Source organism: Pelobates fuscus, chromosome 6 (genome assembly GCF_036172605.1).
Source record: "Pelobates fuscus isolate aPelFus1 chromosome 6, aPelFus1.pri, whole genome shotgun sequence".
NCBI lineage: Eukaryota > Metazoa > Chordata > Amphibia > Anura > Pelobatidae > Pelobates > Pelobates fuscus.
In genome coordinates, this window is record NC_086322.1 from 120,600,499 (window position 1) to 120,611,566 (window position 11,068).

Consider the following 11,068-nt stretch of genomic DNA (forward strand, 5'->3'; position numbering starts at 1 on the left):
ACTGGGTAGCTGGCAGGTGCAAGAGGGAGAGCGCAGAGGATCTGGGGGAGCTCTTACCTGCAACTGGGGGAGCTCTTTAACAAACTCTTTGTGGCTTTTAAAAGACATCTCACACTCACATCTATGGTATCTAAATGTACTGGTTTGCCAAATAAATACACACCACCAAAACAAAGTAAGTGAAGACTACTTCAGCTAAAACAGGATAAATGCAAATGAGATCCAGAAAAAAAGGAATTTGTTAAAATTACATTTATTTGAACATTTAAAACTGGAAAAAAAGAAATAAAAACAAATATAAACAATGGTGCTTTGCAATGTCCTAACATAAATGATGGCCAATACATTGCATCAAACAAAAACATGTTAAGTCACCAATTTTAGTTTTGTAGAAGATACTAACCAACAGGGTAAACCCCTTCCAAATTTCACTCACAAATCTGGATTCCTAAAAATATTTTTTCGTCTCTGCCGTTCTTACCCCCCTGAAAGCACCGATTTGTTTAAATGATAAACTGTTTTGTTTAATTTTAAAGTGCGAAAAAAGAAGATCAAACCTAATGTGGGATACTGCAGTTACATGTCTTGATTGCCACACCTAACATATTTGTAATTAAATTTGGAGGCACAATACATTTCAATCAAAACTATTAAATAATTAAAATATGTACTATGTAAAAAAATAAAACAACCAAACATTTGGGAATGCATGAAACATGTTCTTCATCACATAGACGAAGTTTTCTTGATGTTTGCCTCCTTTGATCCACCTGGGTGCCATATTGTTATTGTAAAGCAGCAATTGTTTCATTAACAGTTCTCTTTAAACAGAGTTCTTATTAAGGTAATGAGGCAATAAGGATTTGTGATGGATTTCCACAGTTATGGGGGATTTCTATCCACAGGCAAGCTATACAAGTCTTTTGTTTTTACAAAAAGAACTTTGCCTCCATTTGTTATAGCGTTCAGGATTTGTTAAAAATACTTTGCAATCCGTATGTTGGAAAATTTAGGTTTCTATCTGTGAAATTACATTTATTTTGTTTTCTTTCTTTCTTGTGATTTGAGTTTGTTATGGTAGGCATTGTACTGGGAATCTGTGTTGAAGAGCTTGTCCCACCATGTAAAAGTTGAGGCGTAGTTACCAACAAAGTTCATGTGATGAAAATCATGAAAGCGTACTCCTGCGTAGAAGGGAACCAGGTGTAGGGGATTCAGAGGGATGTCATATCCACTACAAAAAGAACACACAAAATATATATTTAATATTAAAATAAAGCATATATGGTTACTTCTTTTCAAAGCACCTACCTACAGCATATGTTTATAAGAACACATTAGCACTTATGAAGAATTTATGATTTCCAAAAATTCTGAAGCCATTGATCTGATTTTCTATTTTTTTTTTTTTTTATAAATAGCGAACAGTGCTACATCGCACCCTAGAAAAAGATGATGCATTCTGCCTATATTTGCAAATGCAATCAAATTAAGTGTTACAAAAGTTATCTCTTCATCTACGGAGCATACAGATCATGACTACTTAGCAGATATAAAAATAATACATGGTTATTCATTAACCCCTTAAGGACCAAACTTCTGGAATAAAAGGGAATCATGACGTGTCACACACGTCATGTGTCCTTAAGGGGTTAAAGTGAAAATGTAAAGTTAATTCAAAGCGGATTTTAAATTTGAGACCAACGTAGCTGAATTGGAAGCATAGTTGACGTTGGTCATTTTTGCAGTTCAGGTATTTTGACCTTAAAGGGACACTATAGTCACCAGAACAACTACAGTTTATTGAATTTGTTCTAGTTAGTAGAATCATTACCTTCAGGCTTTTTGCTGTAAACACTGTCATTTCAGAGAAAATGCAGTGTTTACATTACAGCCTAGTGATAACTTCACTGGCCACTCCTCACATAGCAGTTAGAGATCCTTCCTGGGTCATGGCTGCCTAAAATGCATCCAAACATTCAGTATCTCCTCCCTCTGCATGCAGACACTGAACTTTCCTCATAGAGATTCATTGATTCAATTCATCTCTATGAGGAGATGCTGATTGGCCAAGGCTGTGTTTGAATTGTGCTGGCTCTTGGAACCTCACCTGTGAACATCTATTGTTTCCATCAATCTGAACATCACCCATGCCCACAGCAGAATGACGTGATTGCAGAAGACCATGATCCCAATAAAGAACCCTGTACCAAGTATCAGTGTTTCCAGGGGATGTGCATACTCTGCTTGCATTCCAAAAGGAGACTGAAAGAAACACAGAAAATACATTAAGACTTAACTTGTTTCAGGTGTTACTGGTACTTATACTTTACACTCAGAACAAGTGAGGAGATTCATTAAAATACTCCATTCTAAAAAGTGGTGTAAAACTGTAAAATGGCAGGAGTCACTAATGGTTCCACTGATTTCCATGTGGACTGTCCCACTTTTAGAAAGTTAGACCACTTTAGAGAACAGATCACTTTGATAAAACTCCTTAATTATTCCTTAGATATATATTCAGTTAAAGCACTTTCTTTTTATAGAAACTCACCTTCCACTGTTAGCTGCTTTGAAGTGAAATGCAGATGTACATTCTTACCTCTGGTTCCACATTATTGCTACCCTATTCTTTCTCTGTAGCGCTCATCTGTGTATGTTTATCTTAGTCACTAAAGCCCCATCTGACTCAATCTCCTAGTCTTCCTTTCCCACCTCTTTTATAACATTCTTCGTTGTGTGTGCATCATCTTATCCAGCCATTTTTCTTACCAACATAACTGTTTTTCCCAAAACTGCTTATTAAATTCACCACAACGTACGCTTGTGTAAACAAACCTTAAATGTAATTTCCTCTACAGAAGATTATTCACAAAATTTAAATTGTCAGGAGCTGATCATTTTAACAAACAGCCAGGTTTTGCAATTTTCTTTGTTTGAAAATGTGTATCTGTCTTGGTTAACTCTCCAAAACAATCCTGGATTTGTGAATAAGCTTGTGCATGTAAATCTATTCAAATGGTAAATTCATCAAACAAATTTAATGTGAATTGATCAAATGAGATTTGTCAACATTATGCCTAAAATAACCAGGTTGAAAATAGAGCTGAACTGGGTATTTCTTCATCTTCACTATTTTAGTATTTAATTCTCACAATGCATTGCTAAAACTAATTAACCTTTTAATGAGTTATTAAAAAACAAACAAAAAAAAAACCAGTTTTTTCATAAAAGACTAGTTTCAGTTAGAGTAACCCTACTCTAACACTGCTGTCCCTCCACCCAAAAAGAAGAAAGATAAAACTTGAAAACAAACTTGTGCTCCAGCACTGATGTTCTGCTGACATCACTCCACCTCACTGGAGAGGGTGGGTGGTCAGACTGGGGGAAGGTCATGGGACATGGATAGCATTAAGGAGGAGTGCCGCCATTTGCTGTCTGGCGCCAGCATTCTGTGTGTGCTGGTGTCAGATGCCAAAATAGCACAGGATTCATATTAGCCATCAGGAATTCTTGTTCCAAGCCGGCTAATGACGAGTTGTTTCGTAACAAAACGCTGCACAAACAGAATCTAGACACCATGACTACTTCAATTCAGTGAAGTCATCAATGTGCTTGGAATAACCCTTTAAAGAAAAGTGCATGCAGAATAATCATATACTGTACCATTTTGATAAAAATAAATTTTATTTATAAAGATTTAAAAGGAAGCTTAATGGAGCACTTTGGGCACCATAGCAACTTCATCCCAATGATGCTCTTATAGTGCCATCTTACTTTAAGGGGTTAAGCAGTTTATGATTGGTTTAACCCCAGAGTTGTAAAAACTTTGACTATACACTCAGCCGTCTGGTTTCCAGCGATGTCCGAGGCTTCAGTGAGAAAGCCTCAAGGGGCAGAGAGAACTTTCATAAAATATCTAAACCATTAAAGAAAGATGTTTCCATTGAGATGAAATTACAATGGTAATATAATGTAATTGGGATATTACTACAGGAAAGCACATATCTAGTAGTACTCCAACAATAGAAAAGAGATTTTAGTCAGAAAATGAGGACACATAACGAACATCCAGGATGGTGGCTAACACTATTGCTGCTATCTGCTGTTTGCAGTAATCACACGTGTTTTTATGTACCGTGAACTCGTGGTGTACTTTGTGGATGTATTTGTAGATCCTCTTGTGGTGCAAGATTCGATGAAGGAAATAGTGCCACGTATCTTCAATAACAGCACAACCAAAGCATTGCGCACCGAGCATGTACCTAAACAAAGAGGATTGAGACAGTTAAAAAGTAATAACCACAGTCATAACAATACGGTCTGAAATGTCCTATTCAAAAATGGAATGCCCCACATGTCAAAAGAAGGATGTATAGCGTCATCAGTACTAACTAAGCAGGACATTCTGTATAAACAAACTGTATAAAGTCTCCAGGGAATGGACTGCCAAGATGGAAAAAAATACATTTATTGGTCTTTGTGGGGTTAAAGACACATCCGACTAATAATCTCTCCTGATAAATTGAGAGCACTTTGGACTTTATGTATTCTCTTTAAGGATTAGCTGTAAATCATACCTAAACTGTAAAAAAATATACATATTTGGTATTGGTAGAGATTTGAAAACAAAATATTTCACTACTTACCACCGAGGCATGGTGTCCCAGTCATAGGGAATATTGAAGAATTCTGTAAAATAGTATGTTCCACATATCAGAGGAAGCTGGATGCAAAAATGGTTGAAAAGAAGCACCTTGAAGCACCTCCACTGACTCTCCCATGTCTCGGGTTTATCCTGCAATTAGAGAAATAATGTTTTTATAGCGGGGTAAAATATGAAAAGCATATTATATATTCTATATGTAGTTTTAAAAATGTGTAAATATGTTGTTTATAACTATATAATTCAAAGAGAATTTCATCATTTAAGCCAATATACCTAACTTAGACAATTTCTCTAAGTCAATTCTGTTTTCAATTTGGTATTTTAGCAATTCTCACTTTAGTAAGTAACCCTGTTAGTTTGAAATAACCATTAAGTAGTAAAATAAGTATTAAGTTCACTATAGACTGTTGGAGCTACATAAATAAATGCTAATAATCAAGCACAGTTTACAGATATGCTTAATCCTGAAACCTGTAGGGATAATAGGAGGGAGTAAACATGTCGAACTGTTAATGTAGAGAATATTACCATCTCTCTACAACACCTAGTAGCTTTACTGTAGTAAAGTATATGTGTGGTAGACGATCTCAGAAACGCCTTAGAGCCATATGACCATATATGGGGCAAGAGCTGTACATGATAAGGGCCAGGACCCATGTACGGGAATGCTAAGAATGTTCATACGCAGTAAAGTAGGAAACGAATAAAGTAATAATTAAACGCTTGTTATTGGTTATTAATTGCCGCAGTAACCCTTGCATATCTCGCTTACGTATAAACTGCATCATCTATGATATATGTGTTGTTAACTTGTGATTCAGGGTTCAGCTCTTTGCAGACATGAGCCTGGCTGAAACAGTAGCCGGTTACAAAATAAATGGTTGATTGCTTCCTAAGAAAACCTGTGTCCAGTTTCTTGTATTTCCTGGCCTCGCATTCCTGCAACATTTCTGGTACATTGGCAGGGAAACATAATAACAGTCTGAGACTGTGATTTATTTCACACCCTTGACTCATGGGCTTCGTCTCGGGACGTGCTCCCTGGATTCTTGTTGTTTCTCTGGCGTCACTAGACTTGTTTGTATAGGAGAATTACTTGACTCCTGGTCCCCGTTCTGGGATGCCCATTGACGTATTATAGGTAAGACTACAGGGTCTTTTCATAGTCTGACCTCTCCCTCTCGAGAGAAGGAAGAACTGATCACTCTCCTCTAGCTGTACATTCTAGTTGTGGTGGGTTGGTGTCGTGTTGGAGTGCTTGTTTGTTTCTGTTTGAGACGTCTATTAGTGACGAAGCGGGTGAGGTGCATTTCTTGGCCGGGCGACCGCGCCAAGTCACTGATAAGAAGAAGCTGCTTGTATCGTGTATCTGTTGGTATCTCTGTCCTTCATTATGGGAGGAGGGGGGTCTTAATCACCCAGGCCTCTGGATTATATGATCAGTATCTTTAAAAATTGTAATAGAGCAGACTAGGGTGTCAAACTGTACCCTGTACAACTATAATTGTTCTGTGTGAACAGGAGTGGCCCGTCAAATGCCCCGGTTTGCCCCCCCAAAGGTAGTCTGGACTTAGATTTAATTACAAAGATCCATACTATAGTAACTGGTTCACCTGGCCACCCAGATCAGTTCCCTTATATTGTCGCCTGGCAACAGGTAGTCGAGAAACACCCAGACTGGTTAAAACCGTGCTCTGAAGAGGCAAGTCGTCTCATGCTTGCCAGACTCACTTCTACCCCTAGGCCTACCTCTGCCCTAATGCCCATATTTGATGACCCAGTTGAACCAGACCTACATGGACACCCCCTTTATCAAAGGCCTGCGGGGCTCGCTGGCCTACCTCGTCCCCCTGCTCCATTGGGCATTGCTGTCCCCCATATATATCCTGGCCGACCTGCCCCTAGCTCCTCCTCCCCTGGAGGACCTGCCTGCCACAGATACACCTCCTAAATCCCATGGGTATACCCAATCTGTTATAACCACACAGCCTGTACTCAGTCCATTGGGTAAAAAGAAAAGCCTCTTCATGGTTGACACTGGGGCCCAGCACTCTATTGTGTCTAAACCAATTGCCCTGCATCTGGACAGACTGTCACTAGTAAGCCTGCCACCAGACCATTACTGCAAGAGAGAACATGCAATTTTGGAGGCCACATCATCCAACACCTGTTCCTATACATGCCAAACTATCCCATTCAACGTCTGGGGAGAGATGTCCTCTCCAAACTCCAAGCTCAGATCATATTTCTTCCCAATGGTACCACAGCTCTTGACCTCACCTCAGAATCATGTCTGTATCTGTCCCAAAAGAGGAAGAATGGATGTTATTTGTTGTTACGGTCCTCATGGACGAACCCTCACTACCTCCAGGAATCATAGACACCCCAGGTATATGGGCTCAACATAACTCCTGTCCAAACTGAATTGAAACCAGGCGTGTTCCCAGCCAGCCCGAGACAGTACCAGTGATGGGAATTCAGAGATTCCTAGAAAAATTCATCTATTTCAGTATCCAGAAATTCTGCCAATCACCCTTGAATACCCCTCTATTACCCGTAGACAAACCAGGTACTATCGAATACAGGCCTGTTCAGGACCTCCGAGCAGTTAACAATGCTATTGTCACTATTCAACCTGTTGTCCCTAATCCATACAATCTGCTTGCCTTAATCCCTGGCGGGGCGTTCAACTACACAGTTCTTAAGCTCAAGTATGCTTTCTTCTGCCTGAGAGTGGCAGAAGAAAGTCCACGTATATTTGCCTTCCGGAATTAAGAGACAACCTACTTGGACCAGGCCCCCTCAGGGTTTCAAAAGCTCCCCCACCCTGTTTTGAGAAGCACTCAGTTAAGATCTGAAGGATTTCACATCGAAGACAGGCCACTGTGTCCTCCTGCAATATGTGGATGACCTCCTCATTGCTGCTACCTCCAGAGACAAGTGTCTACAAGCTACCAACCAACTGCTGCGGATTTTGTGGGAAGCAGGATACAAGGTGTCCAGAAGAAAAGCCCAAATATGCTGCACAGCAGTCAAGTACTTAGGTTCCCATATCTCAGAGGGAAGCCATAATCTTGGCCCAGAATGCAAAGAAGCCATGTGCCGCATCCCCACACCCACCAGTCGCCGGAAAGTGCGTGAATTCCTGGGTGCCGCCGGATTCTGTCGCATGTGGATACCTAATTTCGCTATCAATGCAAAGACCCCATTCCTCAGGGACCAAGAACAACAGCAGGCCTTCAGGGCTCTGAAGGAGGCCTTAGTCTAATCCCCTGCACTGGGACTCCCAGACCACCAGAGAGTGTTTTACCTGTATGTCCAGGAGAAAAGGAAGTCTGCAGTAGGCATCCTCACACAGAACTTGGGCTCATGGCAGTGTCCTGTTGCCTATCTGTCGAAACAACTGGATCCAGTGGCCCAAGGCCTACCCCCTTGTGTGAGAGCAGTGGCTGCGGCTGCCCTCCTCGTTGCAGAAGCTGATAAATTGACCCTAGAACAAGAACTCTATGTCCGTGTTCCACATGCAGTCCAAACCCTCCTTGACTACAAGGGCAACCACTGGTTTAGTAATAGTAGAATGACAAAGTACCAAGCCATGCTATGTGAGAACCCAAGGATCTACCTTGAAACTGTCAACTCACTGAACCCTGCCACTTTACTCCCAGAACCTGACCAGACCCAACATGACTGTATGTAAGTCATGGATGAAATCTTCTCCAGTAGAACTGACCGCCGAGACTACCCCCAGAAAAAAACAGATGCCGAATACTTCACTGACAGCAGCAGTTTTGTTAAAAAAGGGATCAAATATGCAGGATATGCAGTTCTGTCATTGAAGCCAGACCCCTTCCAAAGGGTACCTCTGCACAAAAGGCTGAACTAATAGCCCTGACCAGGGCCCTGCAACTGGCCGCGGGCCTACTTGTCAACATCTACACTGACTCAAAGTATACATTCCTTAGAACTCATGCCCATGGGGCCCTGTACAAGGAATGGGGCATACTCAGCTCTGGGGGAAAAGACATCAAGCATTCATCCGAAATTTTGGCACTACTCGAAGCGGTCTGGGCGTCTGCACAAGTTAGCATTATCCATTGTCGAGTCCATTAGAAGGCCAACACCCATGTGACTATTGGAAACAGGCTGGCTGATGATTCTGCAAAACATGTAGCAATGAAAGACTCTGTACCTCAGTCAACTGTTGCCCTGTTGTTCCCGTTACCCATCACTGACTGGTCCCCTCTTTACATCCCTGCTGATCAAAAATGGCTAGGAACAGAGCGGGGCCAGTACCTGGACAACAAGTGATACCAATTGGAAGAATTGTTGTCCCTACATCATTAGCTGTGAATATTGTCAGGGCTCTCCATGATTCCACCCATGCAGGGAAATCATCCATGGAGGCCACAATTAACCGTTTCTTCTACCTACCAGGGCTGTCTACTGTAACACAGGCAGTAGCCAGATGGTACATGGAATGTGCCAAAAATAATTCCCATCAAGGACCAGGTCAGCCACCGGGAATTCAAACTGTTGGAACACTACCTATGTTTGATCTACTCGTTGATTTTACGGTCATGACGAAATCCGGTGGATTTCACTACGTTCTTGTTATTGTGTGTTCCTACTCTGGCTGGGTGGAAGCACGGCCTACCAGGAGAGAAAGAAGTGGTCCAATTCTTGCTCTCTAAAATCATCCCAAGGAACGGGATACCCACATCAGTGGGATCTGATAATGGCCCATCCTTTGTGAATAAGTGCCTGCAAGAGGTAGCCACTAGCCTCAGTTCCACTGTCAAAATCATGTACAGTTGACCACGACCGATTGTCCTAGGTCTTAAAGGGGACCTCCACCAAATAGGAAGCAAGATTACACGCCAACAAGTAATACACAGTAAAAGTTGCTGAAATCACCCCGTGGATCCACCACTCCAGAATTAAGCCTGCCTCTGCTCCATGGGAAGTAACTGCTGCTGATCCTGATAACCCTTTGAAACTCCGCTTCAAGAGAGCGACAATATCTGCTGGAGAAAATTACAACAAGTAGGTGTTTTGATGGCCATAATAATGCCTGGCCACCTGCCATTGATGGAAAGCTGAGGCCCCCAAAGGAGGCCTTGTGAAGCCGAACAGAATCAGAATTACTCCCTACCCTGCAGCCCTCACATCCGGAAGCTGAGGTGCCGACGCAAGGTCGAAGCTTCTTCAGGATAATCTGCTCCTCTTATGTTAATGTTGACATTCTTCTGTCACCCTTGCCAATTCCCAGTCTATTTACACCAAAAGAACTGGGCATCATGTTAACAAAACCTTAATTTGGCATTCCCATTTTTTTTTTTTTGTACTACTAGAGATATTTCCACCTGCCTATACCAAGGTACTACCCATCGATATGGAAAGAGAGATTATAATGGTTTATATTTCCAGGCAAGTTATACAATGTGATATTAATAAGAATGTAAGAAATACTGTGTCATATTTAGATACTGTGAAACTTATGTATAAAATGTTTAGAGTGTGACAAACCTGTTGTATTTTGAACCTTTGCATGAAAGGTATAAACTGAAAAATAAAGCCAGGAAGGCAGAGCACGAAATATATGAGCTCGTGAACGATGAGTGATCCCCATGTAGCTATCTGAAACTTGGTGTAGTTGTCCAGCATGTAAGTCCAAGCATATCTGAAAGGCAGTTGAAGAGGGTTTTCAGGTAGAAAAGAGTCTATGTATTCAACAGCCAGGTAAGCTGAATTGAGAATGCTGTCATTGGCTGCCATTTTGTCCTCAGATTTCAGGATATCCTATGCAAAAACAGGAAAAATATTTTCAATATGTTTTGTCCATAGTTAGGGAATATGATTAACAAATCTACAATAAAATCTCACTTATTCAATTAGCCTTTTGAGAACTATTCTTACACTAAAATAGAGATAGCTCTGTTGAACTCCAAGCCCATGAGGGTTAAGGCAATGCAGAAAAATAATGGTGGCCACAAAACATTGACAATTTGGACATTTCCACTCACTTTTGTTGCCAACGGTTTAGACATTATTGGCTGTGTGTTGTTATTTTGAGGGGACAGCAAATTTACACTGTTATACAGGCTATACACTTACTACTTTACATTGTAACAGAGTGTCAATTCTTCAGATATAATAAAATATTTACAAAAATGTGAGGGGTGTACTCACTTTTGTGAGATATTGTGTTTATATATATATATATATATATATATATATAGATAGATAGAGAGAGAGAGAGAGAGACACAGGGCGGTGTCATTTATATATTTATATACATACACGGGAATAACGCAGTATACTATTTTATTAAGCTAACAATACATATTAACACAAACATTCTCTTGCTTTTTTTTCTTAGTTAATTTATATGACAGCAAA

The 11,068-nt window shown here is 40.6% G+C and overlaps 1 protein-coding gene across 1 annotated transcript; it reads right to left on the bottom strand.

Moving 5' to 3' along the window:
• Positions 1-237: 237 nt before the first annotated feature.
• On the bottom strand, positions 238-10,491 carry MSMO1 (methylsterol monooxygenase 1). Its single transcript, XM_063458202.1, has 5 exons — positions 10,196-10,491; positions 4,650-4,798; positions 4,139-4,265; positions 2,111-2,265; positions 238-1,234 (listed from the first exon to the last, which is right to left on the bottom strand). The coding sequence occupies exons 1-5, from the start codon at positions 10,442-10,444 to the stop codon at positions 1,036-1,038; spliced, it is 879 nt and encodes a 292-aa protein (XP_063314272.1). The 5' UTR covers positions 10,445-10,491; the 3' UTR covers positions 238-1,035.
• Between the last annotated feature and the right edge of the window lie 577 nt (positions 10,492-11,068).